Genomic DNA, 22,854 nt, shown 5'->3' with positions numbered 1-22,854 from the left:
TCATACTGTCTGTCAAGCGTATAAGTCTGTGCCAGTGTGTGGGGAAAAAGGCATTCTAATCAGCCGGCCGCTTCGGTCAATTCCATATGTACAACCTCTAATAGGCTTCATTACGCCGGTCTCCCCGCTGTATGCAAACAATCGGAGAGAGATAGTTAATCTTACGCTGATAGGTGACAATGTAATTTCTGTAATTACGCGACCTTTTGTTTAGAATGTTGTTCCAAAGTTTGTCTAAATTGAGGTTTTTTGCGTCATAGATCCCTTCTTCTGTCACGTGACGCATAGCCTCATTTTTGCAAATTTCAAACGAACAGTAGTTTTAAGCTTTAACTTATGTATTTTAGCATAGTTCTTTATAAAGAAATCGACACCGTTAGAGGAAATAAAATACATTTTGAATTTCCAATGGCTTGCTTTATTATCATAAAACTTACCTGACGTCATTTAACGTCATATCCTTCCATTCCGGATGTTAACAGCTCGGACCGCTGAGAGATTGAGACGTAAAATCATGAAACCATAAAAAATCTCAACAAAATCTCCGAAAGTAATTTAAGCTCCTGGTCAAGGTTTGAACAAAATTCAACCGTCGACTATAGAAGCTGGTATTAAAAGACATGTGTAGTGTATTTTGCAACATACGTAAAGGACTCTGAACAATTTCTCCATACTTATTCATTTGTTTAATTCAAATAGATCTGGAACGCAAATTTGGCTTCTTTTGCTTGTTTGTGACATTCAGGTGAATTAATTTCAGTTCCCAGCGCATTCCGATTTTTCTATTTTTTTTTATTGAGTTTTCCAATTTGGCAAAATTTTATTTGGAATTATAACGTTAATTATTTTCTTTCTCGGGTATATCCAGACGGTTTACTTCGAGTGTAATTGCAATATTTGGTTAATTCTATGACGTCATTTTTATCGTCCCCGTAAAACCGTAATTATACACTTTCCAATAAACGCATCCGAGTACACAGCAGTATCCACATTCTAACAAAGGGATTGTTTTGCTACAATCGGATGTCGTCAAAATTTTCGTCCTGCGCCGGATCTTAACTTTCCAATCAAAACAGCTGGACTGGCGCAATTTTGTTTACTCAATTCAGGCGACAATGATTAACTGAAGAGTTACAAGTTTTCGACAGGAATCAGTTATTTAGAAATCGCGAAGAGCCTTCTGCTCTTGTACGAGCGCGATTAAAACTTAAAGTGACTGTTTCCGATTCCGTAAAAACTTCATATGGTTTTGGTTTAAATAAACAACCGATTTAATCTGTCTGTAAATATCAATTAAAGCTTATTTGCTGAACGGCAATTGGGGTACATGAAGCTGTATATTAAGTGCTAAAAGTATCTGATAAATGCTCTGTGTCAGAATGTTAATCCTCGGATTGTGGAAAATCTTCGCACGACCTAAACCCGGCGATGATTCCTCAATGCTCCAACCTCGGTTTCCTCGGGTTTGTCTTTGTGCAGATTCCGATAGACACACACGTTTTTATTCGGTTCGTTGTTTTTCATCATACAATTTTGTCTGAATTCAAAAATGTTCACCAGGACCGAAGGTAACGAAAAGGCGAATAAAGGGAACTAAACTAAAGGCTTGTATTTAAGGTTTGAATTAATTTACTTTGTATACAAAACTTTCGCACTACTTTGCCTTGCCAGCTTCAGTTGATTTTATGCTTAGCGAAGCAAAAATGTCCACCAATGATTGAAGCTTTGTAACTTTCTCAGAAACCTGAACTTTCCGGCGTCGCCACACATTACAAGAGTCTTGTGTATTTATTTATTTATTCCAGTGACCCTAGTTTCCACGGAACTCGGGTTTTCAAATGTTTTTCTACTGTTACGTGTAGTGGTTTATGACGTAATTAGATCGGAAGTCTTCGGTAAGTTACTTACGTAATGTGAGTTCACTGTCAAACCAATCTAAAAATCCATGCAGCCCTTATGAAGAGAGCGTCATGTATTACTGTATATTACGGATATTGATTCGTTATTGTAAAAGCTGTTAACTGGTTTTCATGCACTGTCTTTATAGGATTTATTCTCGGTTAACAGGGTTTATACGCAGAAGAAAATTATTCAAGTGTCAATTACCGGGTAACTAGATAAACGGCAAGTTTTTCAGTCGGCGTCCGAATGTCTTCGATCAAATCGCTTTGCAATTTTATCCTGACGTCAATATTTGCACGACGCAAGCGCTACCTTCCTACCTTGTCTTTGTTCATTGTTCGTGGCCAGTGTTTCTGGATTCTTCTATTTGGCAGAAATTTGGGTTAATCCTGAAAATAGGCTTAAGCCAAGCATGTCGAAACGCTCCGAACTTAATACATTGCATCTCGTTCCGCTTCTGGTGAACCTGAGCGTTGCATTTGAGAAGTTTTTGTGTGTTTTGGTTGTTTGCTTTCCTTGTCACGCACACCGAGCCTTTCAGGTCGATGTATTTATTCCAACGGTTTTCAATCGGTCAAACACAAATTTTGCAACGGTATATAATGTAAATTCTCCATTCATCAATAATTTTATTTTTGGGATACAACATCACAGGGACAATTTTTGAAAATTACAAACTTTTTCAACTTCAAGCCTGCAAAATGAAAATTTTCTTAAATTGGGCAGAATATAGCTTTTTACTTTCGCCTATATGCATGTAGCATTAATTAAGGTATAGCACGATATCAGAATCTTTATCCTCAGATTGAGGAAATCTTTGCACGACTTAAACTTGGCGACGACTTCGCTCGAGCCCCTACTATACTGAGCTTGTTTTAGGCATATCAGTGAAGTCTAATCCTGCCCCAACCCCAACCAGCCCGGCGCTCGAACCCCGACGTCACCGAACCGATAACTATCATGTTAAATATGAGAAGTGTTGCTTATCTCTAATCAATATATCAACAATGTTCTCATTTTCACCGTATTTCTAAGTTCATGGAGTTGCTGTTACAGTAAATATATTAGTTCAAGGTTGAATTGGCAAATATTCGAACATTTGCGCCTGCCTTCTTATCCTTTTGGTAATTTTTGGTATTCAGTAATTTTATACTTTTAGGGGGCAAGTTTGGTTTTTGAATTATGCATACTCAATTTGTGTTGTCATATATCGAGTTTCGCGAGTGTTACGATATTATATGTCTGCACGTCCGCATGTCTGCTAAGGTACCACACACATTGTCCCAGTAGCCACCACAAAAATCCAACGCTTGAATTACATTCGAAGTTGTGGTCTGTTTGAACAGACCTTGACTTTATGCAAGAAAATTACTTTAAAAATCGTTGAAAGACTATAAAAACATTTTAAGGTATAATAACACGAAGAAGCAGATTGATAAATAATAAGCCTTGTGACTGCTGCCATCTTGTTCAAAGTAGTAGATCCAAAGTAGTTAAGGTCACTTGTAAAACGCGTTAAAATGCCATTATGCAGAACATTAATTACGTCATGGCAATTAGTGGCGATTAGTTCTCAAACATGTAATCTCATTATTTGGTTTCGCGACTAATTAGTAGGTAACAACGTCTTGTGCAAATAAGTTGATTGTCAAGCTGATGAAAGACGTGTTAAAAGACAATTGCAAATAAGCGTAAAATGCGGAATAATTTTACAGGCTTTTAATCTGTGCCAGTGATAATTATGTTAAAAACCAAAATTAACCGTGTCATTGATTTTAAGTTCTTTGAAACGTTCGACCACAATTTTTTTTCCAAATTTTTCCAATTTATTAATCTTTCTTTACTTTGACATAAGTCGTGTAATTTAACACAATTATCGCTCTGGTACTAATTTTAAATATTCTTGTTATTCTTGTTATTCTTGTTATTCTTGTTATTCTTGTTATTCTTTTAGAGTAAAAATGAAATAAATTGTTAAAAAATCGTTAAAAATTGCGCGTGAAACTTGTAGAGTTAAGAAAAATTTATTATGTGTATATAATTTATATAACGTGTATAATAATAATAATAATAATATTCATACAGTATACAATATATAGCAGTATATAGAATATAAAACTATAGTTTAATCAATTTCTTGGTTTTTCCACTTCAGCAATCTTCTAACTAAATGACAATTGGAGGTTGCTTTGTTTTTCTGTGGTTGATGGAGAGTTGTCGTGGCCAAGTGGTTAAGACGGCAGACTCGAAATCTGTTGGCCTCGCTCAGGTTCGAATCCTGCCGACAGGATTACATTCAATATTTCAGAACTTTTATTCTTTGGTTTCTTTGATTCAGGTTTACAATAATGAAAATGGAAAACAAAAACTGCAGAGCCTAATTATATTGTCACGAGAATATCTTTACACACTTGTTTTATTATGTAGCACCGCACATTGATACGTTTTAGTTGTATATTCCACGATGTGTTTTTAGATTTATATTAAGATGTATTTCACTCGTATTGTTGTGGCCATAATGTGTGACTGCGTTTTTATTTAGTATTAGTAACTCATCGATATTTCACTTGTGACTCCTTTTATTGTTTGTAAGTTTTCTACACACGCATACGTTTTACGCCCCACAACTCCCCCCGAGGTATGTTACGCCGCCCGTAGTTTCCATCCTCGCATGCTAATGATGATTAATTGATTGCGCTGTGGTTTGTAGGAGAAGTGTTAAATCAGTCTACTTTTGGTTTTAATACAAGAAAGACCTTTGTTTTTATTGAAAGAATGCTCGTAAAAATAGGTGAGCAGGAACTGGCTAAGTGACTAGCCGTTAGAGCGGGAAGATTCCTGATCAAAGAAAGTTTGGTTACAATATCACTGTCAAGTTCTGATTGATACAGCCTAACTGTAACCATTGTAGCCTATACTGACGTTCCCACCCGATGTCATGACAGAGTAGAACAAAAAACAAACAATAGACTCTGGGTATTGCATGCGCTGATTCGAGTCCTGCTGGCCAAATGTTTTTTACTGTAATTATGCGTGAGCAATTTTTGTCATATATCGCATGACGTACCGGTCAGGATATTATACGTCAGCTTGTCTAATACACACATCTTGTTCCCGTATATAGCCCTGAAAAAAATCGACGTTTGAATTACGTTTGAGGCTTTGTTTTTTTTTTCATAAACTTAGTCATTGTGCTAAACGATTGTTAAATGAAATTTTATTTAACTTTTATTACATTTTAAGTTATAAGAAAAAGAACATTGAGAAATGGATCTCTACAATGCACGGTCGATGATCTCGTTCAAAATAGTTGGTCGTTAGGAATTGTTGTATAAATCCATTACATAAAACATTAATTACACCAAGGTAATTAGCGGGAGCAAATTGTCGATTATGTGATCTCATTACTCGGTTTTGAGACCATTTCATACCTAACAATGCCTTGTGCAAATAAGTTGATTGTCAAGCTGATGAAATACGTGTTAAAAGACAATGCCATTGTAGATAAATGTAAGAATGCAGAATAAATGTACAAGCTTTTAATCCGTACCACGCAGTGATAATAATTATGTTAGAAACCAAAATCAACCGTTTCAATGATTTTGAATTTTTTGTAACGCTTAGTTTATTTTTTTCTTCCACACTTCTTGTACTTTTTTGAGGTTTCTTTAAATCGAAACGAGTCGCATAATTTTACAAAATCATTGCACATCTGGCACAAATTTTAATTACTCCTTTGACTCTTTTTGAGTAAGAGAAGATAAAAGGAGCAAAAAATATTTAACAACAGTAATAGGAAATTTTTTAATCATTCTCACTCACAAATACTTTAGATTTGGTTCATAACTCATTGGTAAAATTTCAAGTTTTTAGCACTGATCTTGCCAATAATGAAGAAAATGAACTTGAGGTATTCCTGAAGCATGTTATCATCGTTATGCGTGTGACAATACTACGTCAAGAAAAGTTTGTTACGTAATTTAATTCAACCTGTGGTACCAACACCAGTCATTGGAAACTTGTTCTATATTTTCTTGTGCAGAATCAAGTTGTCGTGGCCGAGTGGTTAAGGCGACAGACTCGAAATCTGTTGGGCTCTGCCCGCGTAGGTTCGAATCCTGCCGACAACGTTACTTTCCAATATTTATCGCTTTTCTAGATTCTAAGTTAATGCCTTTAGATTAATTCATTTCAAGTTTATAATAATGTTAGTTAGAGGCTTGTCGGAGTTATCGAACTCATTTAATACTGCCCTCTAGCGTTTTTTTATTTAGTCACTTTTCGTTTCTTGTCTTTTACTGCAGGGAAAAAACTTTACCATTGTCGACGTTAAGTGTCTAACATAGAGCCAGTACGTTACACAATTACTGTGGAAGTAACTAACTTAGTAATAATTAACAGCAAATTTCGCATAGTCATATACAGGTTTTTTTTAAGGTTTGGTTTGGGTGACCGCTAAGTAGTTTTAAGAGACCGCAAGTGTTTCATTTAAATACTAAAAAATAGCCATATTTGCAAGTCCAAATTTTGGGAAACCGCTGGAGAAATTTGGGGGACCGTTTTGGTCCCCCAAAACACCTTAAAAAAACACTGGTCACATAAATCTTTAAGCTGCTTTAACAAATATTCTCTGGTAACAATATAATTTTTGCCTATTTTCACAAAAATTCATCGTTTGGGTAAACCCGGGAGTAGCTCGGTTTCGTGAGCACATTTAAAATTAGTGACACGCCGAGTCTTCAGACTTACTACGTTCGGCGCGTCTCGTACCATGCGTAATTTTACCAAGGTAATTAGCGGGAGTAAATTGTTGATTACGTAATCCCATTACTCGATTTTGCAAACATTGCATACCTAACAACGCCTGGTTCAAATAAGTTGATTGTCAAACTGATGAAAGACGTGTTAAGAGACAATTGCAAATAAGCGTAAGAATGCGGAATAATTTTACAGGCTTTTAATCTCTACCAGTGATAATTTTGTTAAAATTTACGAAGTGGCTATTTTACTGTATGTATGTCATGCAGCCTGTTGTTAAAAACAGGCGGTTAGGTTAGGAGAATGGATATGCAAAAAGTTAATCTTAGCTATTTAAGATTTTATTAGAGTTAGATTTAGATTAGAAGGTAAATTTAAGTTAGGTTTAGGTTATAATGTTATAAAATTTAAGTTATAGGTAAACAAGAAATTGTGAAAAAATAATTTCGAACGCTCGATTTTTCCGGTGAAATAATGGCAGCCTAAAATTTAATATCAGTCAAACCGAAACCAAAGGCCATGGACGCAGTCATCAGTCATAATACTCGCAAGGCACCGTTCACGATGGTGTCGACATGGATATGTGAAAGGCGACACTATATACAGCAGGACTAAGGCTGTTGCTGGTAAATTTGCAGTCACAGTCTTCCTACCAGCGCGGCGTGAGATGTTAATTCCTCGGCAGTTGCTTCTGCGTGAGCGATCTGTTAGAAATTATCCCAAAATATTTGGAGGCAGCACAGAAGGGCAGAGGAGCCCCATTCAATGGTCATAGATCGTACCTTTAATTTACCGTTGCAAATAGTTACGGGTTTGATTTTAGTAAGTTGAAACAAGAGCGAAAAAAAGGTTTAATTTACGAACAGAATGATAACTTCAGGTACGATTCCTTAATGATGATGATAATTCCTTTGCTCGTCAAGTATGATGAAGACCGACACTTGAACAAAAATTAATGATCTTAACAATGTTTGTATATTAAGGATGTCGCCATTTACACCGTTCTATGGTCATTATGTTTGGTTTCGAAATTAGCATTTCTTTATGAAAGCAATTCTAATACCATAAATAGTTTTTAATCTTTTATTATTTTTTCTACTATTGTGTGTTTTCTTTCAAGCCAGTCATGCTTCGAGCAAGGTCTATGTCCATACATTCTCTTCTGACAGTGCCTTCCCACCAGTCATTTACCGACTTAATCTTGTAGGTGTCGATGCTGGGCTGGTCATGCAGTTTTCGGCACAAACCACAAAATCCACTTGGAGTTGGATTCAAGTATTTCAAGATTGTTTTGCGCTGCTCTTTGCTTAGTAGATTAAATTCTGCATTTGTTTCCACATTTGATGAAAGTTCGCCATTTTGGTCAAGAAATTTGACCCAAGTTCTCCATTCTAAATACTCGGCGTATGCCGTGACGTTTTTATCCAGGTAATAAATATATTTTACCAAATCTGCCGGATTTTTAAAATCCTCTGTATGAATATAAGATTTCGGTGGCAAAGCAGCACTGACGTCATCTTTGTGCGGACCAAATATGATTGGGACGGCTCCGCTGTATAAAGCGTTGTACCAAAGCTTCTCTGTCATGTATCCATTACAATGATATGCGTTTTCAAAAGCAAGATAAAACTTGTATCTATGAACCAAAGGTTTCTTTAAAACAGGCAACAAAACGATAATTTCGTAAACAAAGAGTAGACCCTGGTTGGTCAACTTAATCCCAATATTTATATTAACTCGAATTAAACACTTGTGCTCAAACTCTAAAGTAAACGTGCGTTATAGCTTGAATATAACAAACTTGTGAAAAGTCTACTATTGAAATAAGTGCAGCCCTTAAACTAGTACTGTATAGAAAAGACAAAATAATAACCCATTTATGCATAGAAAGCTTTGTGATACGACAACTCAAGTTTACGAAATAACCCCTCTGATAACCAACGCATGAACTTTCAGTCTCGGTCATACGTAATGATCACTCTAAATGGCCGTCAACCAAATCGAAAACACACCAACTTCACAGGTGGAAAACGTCATTTTAATTTAACCGTTTTGTTTTATGGGTACTCACGTGCTGAGAACTTCATAGAAAAAAGGGTCCCATCTGTTTCCTATTGGAAAGGATATGTCTGAACAAGCACCGAATTGATCGATTTTTAAACCATTTTCTCGGAGACGATCAGCGTATTCGAAACGCAAATACGAAGATGGAATGTTTCCACAGTTACTTACTATCCATGCGATCAACCTGTCGTAGAATTGCCAACTGAGTATGATCTGCTCTGGAAAGGTTTTGCATTGCTATGCGCAGCCTATGCGACTTTCCCTTACCCTTTTTTCTTGTCAAGTAATGGCTTTATGTCGGAATCAACGTTACGAAAATTGGTATAAATAGTACCGTAGGAATCTACAGGGACCGATTGAATGGGTTTTTCCCGGCCTCTAGTCAGCCATACTCTTTTCTCTCTTGCGAAAATTTTCACTATATCCCGGCCGAATTTCTTGTTCCTTTATAAAAAGTTACCTAAGTTATGCAAAATGCCATTTTAAAACAACAGACTACAGAATAGGAGGCACCATCTTATTTTGGCTCCTTAAAAATGTACCACAACATCTTGAGAATCCAAGGTAAAGTTGAATACGGAGAATGCACTCCGGATGATCTTCGGACGCTCATTGTCAAGTTGAAGAAGAAATCTGGAACAGCTTTAGTTCGAAATGGGATGCCGGCCGTGCTCTCCAGAAGCCACCAGATGTAGAGTTGCTTCTCCTGTCTAAGAAAGGACTTTGTGTTGACTTTGTTTATACTGTATAGGTATGTCAATTACAATTTAATGTATCCTACAATTGCTGATTATAGCAACGTGCTTAATGTAATTCGGTAAAAATTTTGTGGTGTGTTTTAAAGATTTTATAAATTAATAATGTTCATAAATCATTTTCAAAGTGAGCAAAGTACACAGCATACAAATATGTAAATGATAAATGATTCTCTGAATGATTAACGGAAACTCTTCTTTCATATATAATTAAGTTTTTTTTCGAAAATGGCGTAGATCAATAACACGCTTCGTTTAATCCAGTTTGCCAAAATCGCTTCCTTTCAAATAATAAGCTTCAGTGTGGTCAGTGTGCCGAAGTCTGCGTAGTTAAATATAATTGATCCAGGGCTAGATTTGGGAACGGACTTTATGAGCGAAAACCCAGCCGGGATCGCTAAAATGTAGTTGGAACCATTGCGTCAGTTTATTTTTTCCTTGTTTTTGTCTCTTTTTTTGTGCATATATGTTCGTTTTGTCAGTTCTGTGTGTTGACGTATTTATCCTTTACGAGGAAAAATTTGGCTGCGTTTTTCATTTTTAAACACTTTAGGAGGCTTGTGGGTCAGAAATAAAGACTTCTCTGATTTGGTTAGATTTTTACGTAGGTCTTTAAAAAGCCTATGTCGACAAATCAGGGGCTTTATGGTCGGTGTTGTTTTTAGTGTGGTAATTCCTCTAACAGCTGACATGCTTCAAATTTTCAGATCGGGTGCAGATTGTAGCTAAAACTTGCCATGAAAATAAGTAAAATTAGGGTTTTTAGGTCAGAAATTCTACTTTCGTGTTTATAGTCATGTGTTGCAGGAATTCAGTAAATGCAAATTTAGTCATATTTCAGTTTGATATACCCTAGTATGATATATTCATGTGCAAAATTTCAGAAAGTTCCATGCGGCATTTTTCGAGTAATTGCGTTTTTGGTAAATTCACTATATAAAGAAATAAACAAAGAAATTAGAACTTTTTTCTGGCCCAGACGCCTCTTCTAAATGGAAGTGGCAACAATTTTGATCACCGCCGTTTCAAGTGTAAGTTTGTAATTTTAAGTTGCTAGCTCCATGTAATCATAAAACACTAAGAAACCGCAAAAATCCGCCTCAAAATTTTGCAATCAAAGATTTTCAATCACTTATCCGGACTTGAATGAATCATGTAAGTCGTTCGATTCTTTTTTTTTGGAAAATTGAAACTGGTGGTAAAACAAAACAGATTGGTTTTATATACCAATATTAAAGATATGTCAACCTGGATGCTTTATGTGGAAGGTCAGATGGCCGCGTGTTGACATCAGGAACGTAAAACACGACAGAATCACTTTTGCTGATCAAGTCTCTGTCAAAAGTGAGTCGGCATTTTCCGCATAATCTCGAGTCGACTCTTATCCTAGAAAGTTACCGGTTTTAGAGATTGGAAATAAAACTTTTACAAAGATGTTTTTAAGGAAAACACACAGCCGCAAGACAAAAGAATTTCACACTTACAGTTTGCCGAAATTGCTTATAGTTACGTTGTTTGTTTCAAGCAGATATTCTAAAGGTACAGTTCGGTCGTTTCCGTATGGTACAAACCAGAATAGGACAACTTTCTCCTCCAAAAAATTAGGTCTATAGCAGAGAAAAACTCTTTTAAGACAAATTTGTAGGTTACTGTTTTTTTGAGAAGCACCCTATTAAATACAATACAAAACCTGCATAGGAAATTGGATAAGGATAGTTCACAACGCATTAAAACACGCTGCTAATGCCTTTATCAGTGCTGTTTGTAAAAATTAACTGTTAATCTAACTGTTGGTTGCAAATAGAAAATACAACGAATGATTTCTTACGTCAGTGCTTCTCAACCTTTTTTTTGCGGCGACCCAAATATTAAACGTAAATTAATAGCGAAGCTGAGGTATTTACAAATATTTAGCCTTGACTCGAATGTAGCTAATCTAAAGTCTCACAGCAAATAATCATCACCATGCTTCTTCACTTGTGTTTTCGCAACAATGCAGTATGACGTCAACAAACAGTCAATATACAGTGAACAGAGTAAGGTACTCAGGTATCGAACGACTTTGTGGACTAGTTTAATTGGCGACGGCGACCAAAACCAACCAAATGGCGACCCACTTTTGGGTCGCGACCCAGGGGTTGAGAAGCACTGTCTTACGTGGTAATTTCTTTTATATAACTTCGATTCTGAAACGGTGTAATTCGGATCTTCTGAGTTTTTCGTTTAGCTTCCTCGAAAAATGAACTCACTTGTGAAAGCTCTTGGTTGGTTATTTGAGCTTGCTGGAGAGGCGATACTTTTGCATCACCCTTCTTAAGATAGTAGAGGCCAAAGGTGAAATAAACTATCGTTAAAGAAAATGCTGCCAGTAAACTCCACCATATTGCTTTCTGCATTCTGTTTCTGTTGCCACTATTTTGATGTAGACAGATTGTTTGGAGAATATATATCGTAAATGACAAAGCAGGTCAAATAAAATGCTGGCTTAGATGAAATCAAATATTGTTTCTATCCGTTACCACTGACAACATTACAACACGTCTCACTATAGCTATGTAACTGCTATAGCTATATATAACATAACTGTGCATCTTACCGATAACTACAAGGCGATTTTTTGTAGTTTTTAAAATGTTTTCTAAAAGATAATTAATTAATAATTAATAATAATTAATAATTAGTCGATAATTGATTGACGAATGAAAATTTTGCGCAGTGTCGGATATAGGAAGTTAAAATAGTAATGTCGCTCAACCGGTTTAGATAGGGTGCCTTCTTTAGTTTATGGCCGGGGTTCCCAACCTTTTTACTATCTCGTACCACTTGGGCACCCTGTATTGACAACGGGTATCACTCAAATGAACTGTCACTCAGTTGATCAACTACCATTGTCAACACGTACCACTTCTTGTAGCACCACTAATTTGATCGAATCTTAGTTTAATCAGAGTAATAATATACCTTACCATTACCTGCAGTATTTTACACCGCATTACGTGCATGCTTAGATTAATATGAAGCTGTGAAAGAGATAACGCTGTGCGATCATTTGATCTAATATCTATAACGCTTATATGAAGTAATGGTCTTTGTTGACCTGACCTGTATTTTAACATCGTATTGCTACGAGACAATAGGAATTAATAGAACAATACGGCTTCGGGAAAATTTATTGATTTCGAAACAAAACCCGAAAAATAACCCAGAAAACTGTGAACCCAGGTTTTTTGTGAAAAACTGGAAGTTTCTCGCGTACCACCTGGAAGACCTTCGCGTACCCTAGTGGTACCACAGGTTGGGAATCCCTGGTTTATGGCTTTAATAACCGAAAATAAATTTTTTGTTCAACCCAAAGGCTTTAACATGAATTTATAACTCGTATGACGTAATATAACTTTCCTGCATTTTTCTAAAACGAACGCACTTTGCCACGCTTGTATGTAATTACGAGCTGAATCGTTCTAACTTACATTTTTATTCTTGTTTTGACGTTTTCCGTAAGTCAGCACCACGCAAAGAGGCCACCAAAAAAATTGCAGAGGTTTCCAACAGTTGCTCTGATTGAAAATAAGTAACACAGACTTTGATTTTTCTTAATGTTTAACAGTTGATAACGCTATTTACATTAGGCCAGAGCAAATATGTCTGGATATTTATCCACTTTTAAAGCTAAATCTGTTGTCGTTTAGGAAGATGTTCAGCAATGTACTATAGATGCGAAACAATGCGTTTAAGTGGCAAAAAAACTGATGTAAGCCTTTTATACATATGGCAATGAATGGTTCTGATCAGAGAAATATTATTCCACATATTGTCAAAATCAACATCTTCCAGATGCAATGTAGTGAGCCCCTGTTTTTTTGCAAGTAATTTGATTCGTGTACCGGATTCGTTGCTGGGTCATTCTGCTACTGTGCCTGAAGTTCAGTTAATGACTGCTATGCTTATCGCGGCGCCCCACGTGGTAATCAAGTGCTAATATCACGCTGCTTGTGTTTGACTAAAATGGGACATTCTAGTTTGGTTGTGGTTTTTGGATGCTTCCCTGTTTGAACGCCAGTTGATAAATCATTATACCCGGTACCTTGTGACACACTTGAAATGCTTTTATAACGAAAACTGACGTATGAAATGTTGTTTTATTCAGGAGACCGTAGACGGTGTTTTCAGGATCAATTTTCGTGCACTTTGTGTTTACTATTTCTCTTTTTATCATATGTCTATAGATCTTTCGACTTTCAGTCACGCTAAGTCAGTTTTGATACGCCATATTCAAAGATACAGAGTAGCCTAATAGCCCATGTCATACCACTGTAAATTGTAGATTAGCAATTTGTGGCTGTTCGGCCAATAAGGTTGTTTAAAATCATTCGTGCCTTGTGCCTCGAATGTGAGAAGTCGATTTTGTTGTCGGATCTCTTCCAATGTTCAAGCTTCTTTCGGCATTAACCCATTCCAGCAAAGCGGTGGCTACTTTTGTTAAAAATTCCAAAGGAGCGGTGGAATTCACACATTTTGCGCATATTATTTACAAATTGCATTTGTTATACTTACAAAAAGTTAGGCTAACTCCAGTTAAGGAATTCATCAAACTAGAATGGCTACTGATCAGCGCCTCCAGTTTTGCTGATACAAACATTACATAATGATACGTCTATGTCCTATTGTACCGTACAGCTGCTTTCTTTATAAAACCATAATTGTTAAGTTCGTACCTGCCACAAAACTTCCCACAAACTTCTCAAATTCAAGTTAAATCTATCGTTTCTTTATTGCTCATAATAAAGTTCTGCGCAATAATAGGCTAATTGAACCAATACGTTATTCTGTATAAAAAATGTAAACACAAAAGTCACAATTCCATCCACCAGGAAAAGAACTTGAATGTTATAGATTTGGAACACGGTATAGTTATGTGCTGTTCCATTTTTCTTTTCTTCACCAGCGTTTGTTGCATATTCACGTCGTTGCTTCAAAGAATGACCATGCTTGCCCGTGCAATTCCTGGTGGGTGCAATTCCTTGGGTGTAGTCACGCGTGGGTGCAATTACTACAGAATCATTCCCATCTGCTTGACTCATCGAACTTTTTACGATGTAGTTAGTTCAAAAGTCAAAAATGTTTCTTTGTAAAAGCTGCGCGATTTATATTTATTCATTTTAGTTAAAACGCGTTATCTGTCTGCTGGTACATTACTTCAAACCACGTGTTTTATGGTGAACGATGTTGATTTGTTACGTTGTTTTACGCTTGATTTGTCATTCCGCAGTCTTGTCTGCCTCCGGGCGGAAGCGCTTGTCGATTTAGCTGCGCCTTGTCTGTTGCCACAACCAGTTTTGATGACATTCTAGCGAGATCAGTACTAGTTTGCCTAGTTTTTACCATTAATGAAATACAATCTTACAGTTTCTTAGTTACTTACTGGTTCCTAAAGACATGCGTCCGAGAGATCTGAAAGCGCTACATGACGCATCACATGGTGGAGGACCCATGGGTGTTGATAGAACAGATGAAAGAGTTTCAAGACGATTTTGCTGGCCCCGCTGGAAAACGGATGTCCGTGAGTATTGTGAGAGTTGCACACTCTGTGATTTACGTAAAGCTCCTTCTAGAACACCAAGAGCGCACTTGGTACATTCCGATGAGTTGGAACCATTGCAAAGAATAGAGATTGACGCCCTGGGAGGACTTCCTGTGACACATTCAGGAAACCGTTACATACTGGTAGCCACTGATATGTACACCAAATACATGCAGGCTTGGTCAATGGCATCACAGACAGCCCAAGAAACGGCATTCGTTCTCTATCATAACTGGATGACGATTCATGGTGTTCCGGAGCGTATTCACAGCGACCGAGGAGGAAACTTTGAGAGCCAGTTGTTTAAAGAGATTATTGATATTTTCGGCTGCAAGATATCAAGAACCACAGAATACCACCTTTCTGGGAACTGAGCGGTTGAAAGGGCCAACAGAACAATCCTTTCCATCATGTAGAATTATGTCCAGCGCGATCCACTATCCTGGGCTAAATCCCTCTCCTCAATTTGTGCGATCTATAACGCCAGTCGACACGAAGAGACAGGTGTTTCTCCACATTTCCATCTGACTGGACGAGAATTGAGGTTACCAGCAGATTTGATGACTGGACAGCCTTCAAGACATCCATCATCGTCGGCAATGTTCGATTTACAAGACCGTATGCGGCTTGTCCACGAAGTGGTGAAAACAAGACTCGACCAACGTCGGCAATCCATGAAAGAACGTTACGACAAGTCGATATCGAGACAAGCGGAGTTTCAAGTAGGAGACAAGGTCATGCTGCGAAACACTGTCATATCAAAAGATGAAAAGCGAAAGTTTCACCTCCCTTATTCAGGCCCCTATGAAGTTATTAAGGCTTTGCCGCACGTAAATTATCTCATTCACAATCGTGAACGGACGTTAAGGGTACATTTTAACAGGCTTAACCTAAGCAGAGAAGATCATCATACAGGGATGCCTTTCCATAGTGTTATTAGCATGAAGCGTGATTTGTAACCCACAAATACTTTCTATTGTGTTGGTGCTATTGTGTTGGTATAGTCATCATATGTTTAAATTTCTTTTATAACAAGTTATTTTAAATTTTGCTTTGGTTTGCAATGTAATGTTTGTGTTTACATAATCTGTATAGAAATGCTGTACCTTGATTTTGGTTTGTTTTTATTGGTGAAATAATCATAATTTCTGTCACTGGTGCACCATTTTGCTGTGTGTAAAATAATCGTGTTTGTAAACCTTTATTATGTAGTCCAGTATAACATACGTAGTCGAAAAAGTTTCCTTCAAAATTGACAAATTCATCTGGGTAACAAAAGTAATGGCTGTTGCTTCGTGATTACATTGTAGTTTGTCGTTATATATACCATATACTTAGCCTATAGCCTGTTATGCTGATTGATCTTCAAACAATGCCAGAGCGAAATTTATTGGAGGGTGGGAGTGTGTTATTTTACGCTTGACTCGTCATTCCGCAATCTTGTCTGCCTCCAGGCGGAAGGGATTGTCCATTTGGCTACTCTTTGTTTGTTGCCACAACGAGTGATGATGACATTCTAGCGAGATCATGCTGTGTAGATGTGCCTAGTTTTCACCATTTATGAAATACAATCTTATAGTTAACTGCAGGTCTCTTCGAACCGGCACTAGAAAAAGGCCGGTAACAAATTAGGTTTTCTCAAACATGACGAAATATAGCCTACGCAGAAAAAAACATGAAATAAGATTTCCAAGCGGTTGCTGTATAGCCGTCAGCAGTAAAGCTTATTTAGCGTTTACGACGCTGACTCATTTTTACAAAAATAAGTCGTCCTTAAAGACAGAAAATCGAGCAGTGGATAAAAAGCCATTAACCGAATATTTCATAAAAATGTTTCCTGGCTTATGAAAACAAGGTTATGACGTCTATGACGGAAGTTTTAAGCAGAACGCAAACCATTATAACAGAATACTAAGAAATGATACAGAAATTAACAGTATAGGCGGCCAAAGTAAGACAAACCCAAAATCTGTATTTCAGACTGTAAGCATAAATTTGTATAAATTAGATCGGTGTCACCGCATACTCCTGTAGCAGTTTTACAAGATGAACCTATAGGTGATCTTAGGCTAATTACCAGTTTCCCGGTTATTTATTCAAAACGTGACTTTAAATATCTGCGATGTGGTTTCTTCTTCGGTTACACGCAGATGAAATAATTCCACGGCTGTACAACTTATTTCTCAAAAATGAATAAGTAATCAAGAAACTGGTGATCAACTGCAACATGAACGTACATGACATGAGGATGGATGACGTCTTCTTAACAAAGCTGACGATAGTTTGGTAACAAAAACAAAAGAGCAAGTTAGTGGATAAACCTGGCATAAAACTATCGTTCTTGGCTGGTTGAGTTCATTTACATTAAATTGCAATCGAATATGGTGGCAAGAAAAATGTTAACATATAATTCTAAGTAGAGGTTGCTCTTTGTCGTCGCTTTATAGCGTGATGATAGAGACGCTGTAAAACACACTGCATGAGCTTTCAGCAAATTTCAGTACTGCAGCAAAGCCAAAAGCCATTAGTGTAAACAGTAACGACGAAATATTTCCTGAGTCAAAATGTGATGTTCTACTTTCCGGTTTTTCATTTACAGTAGAAATGAAATCATCTTAGCAGCAAAGAATATGTAATTTACTGCAGAAGTGCCACAGAAACATGGATCTGCGGTCAAAGCAGAACATGCGCAAAAAATCGCAATCTTTTTAATAGAAAGTGCTTTGCTATATACTGTATATATGTGACGGCAAGGTTTCATGTTAATATAGTTGTCAGTTGGCGTTAAAATAAGAAAACGTTTTTCAAGCTGAGAAACACTGACAAAGATGTGCTTTTTTAAATTAATATTTGGCTTCACTTTCGTGAGTTTATGATTCTGTGCGCAATTACCCAGCAAATTTTTGTTAAGTTAAATCAGTGCTTTGCAGGTCGTCACGTGACGACTCTTAAGTCGCGTTTTAAGGTTTTAGAATTGTGTTGGTATGAGTCATTATTGCTCAAAGCGTACATCATGTTGAAAAACAATTTGAAATAGAAGTGTATGCGTCATCTTAACTGGTTTTCTTGTTTTGGCGTAAAACGTGGAACAAATTTCTTGTCTAAAAATACTATGTTTGCATAATTTCAATAACAACAGGAGCTCAGCTGGTGAATTAATTCTTTTATACAAGCAAAATTTCCCGTGAGACAAAGCACATACGGAGTGAAAACTCCTTTTAGGGGACCAATTCAGGGATGTTTATTCCCATGACCAGCAATGTATTTTGTCCTTCCGATACAGCTATTACCAGTGTGAATAAATTTTTATTGTGGGCTACGCTAAGCATAGAATGTTCATTTAAACTGATTCAACGTCGAAAATGGGGAAGAATTCTTTGAGCGACAAACCGCGACAGACTTGGAGCAAACGCTGGGATTTTATTCTATCGAGCGCAGGAGTGTGCATTGGCTTGGGAAATATTTGGCGGTTTCCTTATCTTTGCTTCAAATATGGTGGAGGTTGGTGCAATATCACGCTTTTTTAAACTGGAAACATTTTTATTATTTTTATTTAACCAATGTGTTGTGCAATAATCGACAGGAGCCTTTCTTCTGCCCTATTGGCTATCAGTAATAGTTTTGGCTATTCCGTTACTGATTCTTGAAATTTCGCTTGGACAGTTGGTACGAAAAGGTGTAATCGCTTCTTGGTCTACTGTACCTATATTTAAAGGTAACTTAAGTGCCACATTTTTTGTGGCTGTGACAAACGCTGTTAAGATAAACCAACTAATTTATCAGTTGTGTAAACCATTGCAAACCATTAACATCCTTGGATTTTGTTCAGGAATCGCTTTCGCCTGCGCCACTATGATCTTCCATTCCAACCTCTCCTATGTCATTATATTGGTGTGGGTTTTGAAATATCTGGTTTCAAGTTTTAATTCGCGATTGCCGTGGGCTACCTGTGATAACGAATGGAACAGAGATGGCTGTGTGGGCATTGACATTGTTACTGATGTTTCCAACACATCGGCTTTCAACACTACCACTGCAATCTCAATTTTAACGAACGTAACAAATCAAACACAGACAATGTCGTCGGCCGAGCAATTTTGGAAGTGAGGATCTTAGCAATATTGCTCGTAGACTTGGTAAAATAAGAACAATGTTCAACAAAACCTTTTCACTGCAGTTATGAAGTATTGGGAATTTCTTCAGGAATAGAAGAACTTGGCTCCTTACGTTTAGACCTCGTGCTTTATTTGGGTTTAATCTGGATCTTAGGCTACCTGGCAATCTTTAAAGGAATAAAGTGGTCAGCAAAGGTTGGTAAATCTAGATTAATTCGTCGTCACAATGTTACTAGCAGTTAGGGCTTCAACCAGCAAGTGGTTTTTCAGGTGGTTTACTTCACTGCAACGATAAATACACAACATAAATACACAATGCAAGGAAAAATACACTTTTAATAACATGTTAACAAGTGTTAGTTGGTTTTTGCATCTTTTTCATACTGTAAACTCTGGTAAACTTTGCCGTTACCAGGTGGTTTACTTCACTGCAACGGTACCAATTGTCTTGATACTTGTCGTGGTCGTGAGAGGGGCAACGTTAGAAGGTGCCTCATTGGGAATCTATCACTACCTCACACCAAATGTAACACTGCTGAAAGACGCCGAAGTAAGAAGTTTTGTTTCAATAAGGAGGACCACGCCTCTTTATATCAAAAACAGGATATTATCGTCACCGAAATAATTTCAAAATTTCCTGAGTTAAGCCAAATGGTTTTCGTATTACGTGGCTGGTCCCATTGCTTCGGCTGAAGGTCTTATGCAACACTTTTATAAATTTTCGAATTAATGTTGTTCTAATTCGGTAATTGATACAAACATCCATACAAAAAGATCTTGGACGTATTTGAAAAGGCAAAAATCATAAAACCCAGTTTTCAAAAAACTCGTCTTATAGATAAAGATACCCAAATGCGGTATAAGAAACTAAATCCTGTATAAGTAAAGATAAAAGGTGAGCAACTGTTACTGAAAGAGTAGTGCAGCCGCTGTGTCTTCTTTTTACTTTTACTGCGATACGTTGCCTCGCCGCAACATGGAGTCTCTCACGTTCACGAAGCAAACAATGAAGACGACGATGTTTCTACTGGCATTTTGTCAACCCTTTTTTCCTGGGTCTTTAGGATTTTGTCGGTATGAAAACCCTGTGCTTGTATGTAATTGAGCATGTTGCTTTTTACAGGTATGGGTAGGTGCGGCGACACAAGTTCTCTATTCTTTCTGTGTGGCCGCTGGCAGTCTGACAACGCTTGGAAGCTACAACAAATACCACCAAAATTTTTTGAAGTAAATAAAAATGATTATTAATAACGACCCTCAAGCATTGTCAATAAAACGAAAAACCTCCGACTTAAAGAATTCATATCCACCGAGTCGCTTTGTTTCAAACTAAAACCAGTGGCTGTGTTTACCAGAGATATTCTGATGATTGTGTTGTCAAACTGTCTGGCGAGTTTTCTCTGCGGCTTTGCCGTTTTTTCAACTTTGGGCTCCATGGCGCATGCTCAGGTTGGTTTAGAGTGATGAGACAAAATGCAAAACGACCTGCGTTTATTTTTGACAAACATTTTGTACGACTCAGAATCAAACTATGGACGAAGTTGCGCAATCTGGCCCCGGATTAATCTTTATAGTTTATCCACAAGCGTTAACTTTCTTGCCTTTGCCACAGTTTTGGAACGCCATGTTTTTCCTGACAATTTTTCTTATGGGCTTCGATTCTCAAGTAAGTGACTGGGCAGTACGTGACTTGTAGCATGATTAATAACAATAAGAACGAGTTCACAAACTAAAAACTAGATTTGTTTTAGTTGATAAACGTCGAAACCTTCTGTGCATTATTCCTTGACTATTTTCGGCCATTGAGAACATTCCACAAATATTCAAGGCAAATCTTTCTGGCTTTCGGCTGCTTGGGCTTTTATCTTGTCGGTTTGATATTTGTAACCAAGGTAGGAAAAACAGTAGTTTTTAATCCATGCAGTTATGGTAAGCTTAAATTGCTCTACAAACTAAAGCAAACGTTTCAACGTTTACAGGGAGGCGTTTACGTTTTTGAAATTTTCAACACCTACGGTATGGCAGGTTGGAGTTTGTTCTTCATATCTGCCTGTGAGTGTATAGCAATTGGTTGGGTGTACGGTGCTGACCGTCACTGGGATGAAATCAACCGAATGATAGGACCTAGCAAGATCCGACCTCTGATTATTTTCATATGGAAATACGTAGGGCCGATTTTATGCATGGTAAGTGTAGCTGCGTTTCGTCCACGTTTCTACTGCACATTGCGTTTAAAGACAAGTTGACTTTGGGCAACCTATGAAGGTCACATTTTTTCTATGTTTGCCCAAACCTGCAGACGGTGTCCATTTACTACGTTGCTGTCCACAGTCCAATGTCTTACGGTAACTATATCTATCCACCTTGGGCTCAAGTCCTTTGTCATTTTATATCAGCAAGTTCAGCTGTGTGGATACCACTCTATGCTGTTTATACCACTATAGTGTCACAAAAGTCTTGGAGAGAGGTGAGTCGTCGAAAACACTGAGCTTTTCCACCGAGTTTTGTAGGAACATAACAGTTCTTTGTTGAACAACAGCTTCGCGGACAGGAAAAGCCGAAAGAACCGATGGTTGGAGAGCAGAGGCCGGGCAAATGCTTCGACAATGACGAAGAAGTAGAAATGCTTTAGGAAACTACTGACGTCATGTGAAGACAATATCTGCAATAATCTGCACAAATAACCCATACATCTATGGGCCAAGTTTATCTACTATTCATATTATGGCGCTTGGTATTTCATTTGTATTGCCTCGCTTCGTGTACACCAACATACGTGGTCTTTTGTCCCTTGGTGGTTTTCCACTTAGTTTCACACACATCGTGATGCTGCTACACCATGCAGGAAGCGGCAACCCCTGGCACGCGTGATAATAATTAATCAAGAAAGCTGTTTATTTTGCTGATTACTATCCAAATCATATAACCAAAAATAACGTGCATAACCAAAATGTTTTGACACTCGACATTATTAACAATTTTTATGCTTGTGCTGCACCATGCGGCGTTGTGAACAGTTAGGATATTAGGTAAATTACCATGACCACGCCCGCGTGTATGTTGTATGTTATCGAATCAGTATTTCCATAGGTTGTTATGTCGTTATTCAGTTTATTAAATTTGAGTCATCAATGTTTGTTCTTATCCGTCGAGAGATTATGACAAAGAGTGGAATGACACGGAAAAGACTTAATAGCTTTCGTTCTAATATTTGCAATAACTTGGTATAAACGTTTGTTTACTATACGATATAGGGGAAACAGAACATGGAAAGATATCACAAAGCATATAAAATTGAAGAACTATGACCTTGATCACGTATCGTAATAAAATGCTTTTTAATCTGTAACAGACATTTCTAGTAGCTGTTAATAAAATGGTTTAAATACCCGGTAAGATCATTTCCAGTTGTTGTCCTAAAAAAAAATCAAATTTAGCTGACCAAAATTTAAATCAAGTTAAAGAGTGATTAATGTTTTGATAAGTTTTGCTGTATAGCCTATAGCCTTAATTGTTTTAGTTAAACATTTGGAGATTTTTATGGGATACCTTTGGTCGAGCCAGTTCTCCAAAGCGTCTCTTTCTCTTCGTCAGTGTCAAACAATTCACAAGATACTATGTCTTCCTTCGCTGACTGATTTTCTTTCTTTTGCCTGCGAGGCTGTTTCACAAAAAATGT

General features: G+C 37.2%; 2 protein-coding genes and 1 non-coding gene across 3 annotated transcripts; 2 read left to right on the top strand and 1 right to left on the bottom strand.

Moving 5' to 3' along the window:
* The first annotated feature begins 5,950 nt into the window (after positions 1–5,950).
* On the top strand, positions 5,951–6,032 carry Trnas-cga (transfer RNA serine (anticodon CGA)). The gene has a single exon. It is a non-coding gene; the product is annotated as a tRNA-Ser (tRNA).
* A 1,400-nt stretch (positions 6,033–7,432) lies between these two features.
* On the bottom strand, positions 7,433–13,020 carry LOC143469173 (4-galactosyl-N-acetylglucosaminide 3-alpha-L-fucosyltransferase FUT6-like). Its single transcript, XM_076966762.1, has 8 exons — positions 12,950–13,020; positions 11,637–11,791; positions 10,964–11,086; positions 10,728–10,865; positions 9,267–9,434; positions 8,992–9,168; positions 8,732–8,908; positions 7,433–8,296 (listed from the first exon to the last, which is right to left on the bottom strand). The coding sequence occupies exons 5-8, from the start codon at positions 9,335–9,337 to the stop codon at positions 7,759–7,761; spliced, it is 963 nt and encodes a 320-aa protein (XP_076822877.1). The 5' UTR covers positions 9,338–9,434; positions 10,728–10,865; positions 10,964–11,086; positions 11,637–11,791; positions 12,950–13,020; the 3' UTR covers positions 7,433–7,758.
* Positions 13,021–16,793: 3,773 nt separating this feature from the next.
* LOC143469171 (sodium- and chloride-dependent betaine transporter-like) lies at positions 16,794–22,306 on the top strand. The gene is made up of 12 exons (XM_076966761.1): positions 16,794–18,561; positions 18,644–18,775; positions 18,890–19,163; positions 19,238–19,370; positions 19,591–19,725; positions 20,299–20,402; positions 20,531–20,624; positions 20,698–20,841; positions 20,927–21,067; positions 21,155–21,361; positions 21,475–21,642; positions 21,715–22,306. The coding sequence occupies exons 1-12, from the start codon at positions 18,423–18,425 to the stop codon at positions 21,805–21,807; spliced, it is 1,764 nt and encodes a 587-aa protein (XP_076822876.1). The 5' UTR covers positions 16,794–18,422; the 3' UTR covers positions 21,808–22,306.
* The last annotated feature ends 548 nt before the right edge of the window (positions 22,307–22,854 follow it).

Source organism: Clavelina lepadiformis, chromosome 8, assembly GCF_947623445.1.
Source record: "Clavelina lepadiformis chromosome 8, kaClaLepa1.1, whole genome shotgun sequence".
NCBI classification, from domain to species: domain Eukaryota; kingdom Metazoa; phylum Chordata; class Ascidiacea; order Aplousobranchia; family Clavelinidae; genus Clavelina; species Clavelina lepadiformis.
This window is presented reverse-complemented; position numbering and strand designations above follow the sequence as displayed.

Excerpts from the sequence above, each read along its gene's own strand:
- LOC143469173 (XM_076966762.1), bottom strand. The coding sequence starts at position 9,337 with ATGAGCGTCCGAAGATCATCCGGAGTGCATTCTCCGTATTCAACTTTA. Across the intron at positions 9,169-9,266 it reads TGGATTCTCAAGATGTTGTG|GAACAAGAAATTCGGCCGGG; the intron begins GTACATTTTTAA and ends CTTTTTATAAAG. Across the intron at positions 8,909-8,991 it reads TTACTTGACAAGAAAAAAGG|GTTGATCGCATGGATAGTAA; the intron begins GTAAGGGAAAGT and ends ATTCTACGACAG.
- LOC143469171 (XM_076966761.1), top strand. The coding sequence starts at position 18,423 with ATGGGGAAGAATTCTTTGAGCGACAAACCGCGACAGACTTGGAGCAAA. Across the intron at positions 18,776-18,889 it reads TACTGTACCTATATTTAAAG|GAATCGCTTTCGCCTGCGCC; the intron begins GTAACTTAAGTG and ends GATTTTGTTCAG. Across the intron at positions 19,726-20,298 it reads CACTGCTGAAAGACGCCGAA|GTATGGGTAGGTGCGGCGAC; the intron begins GTAAGAAGTTTT and ends TGCTTTTTACAG.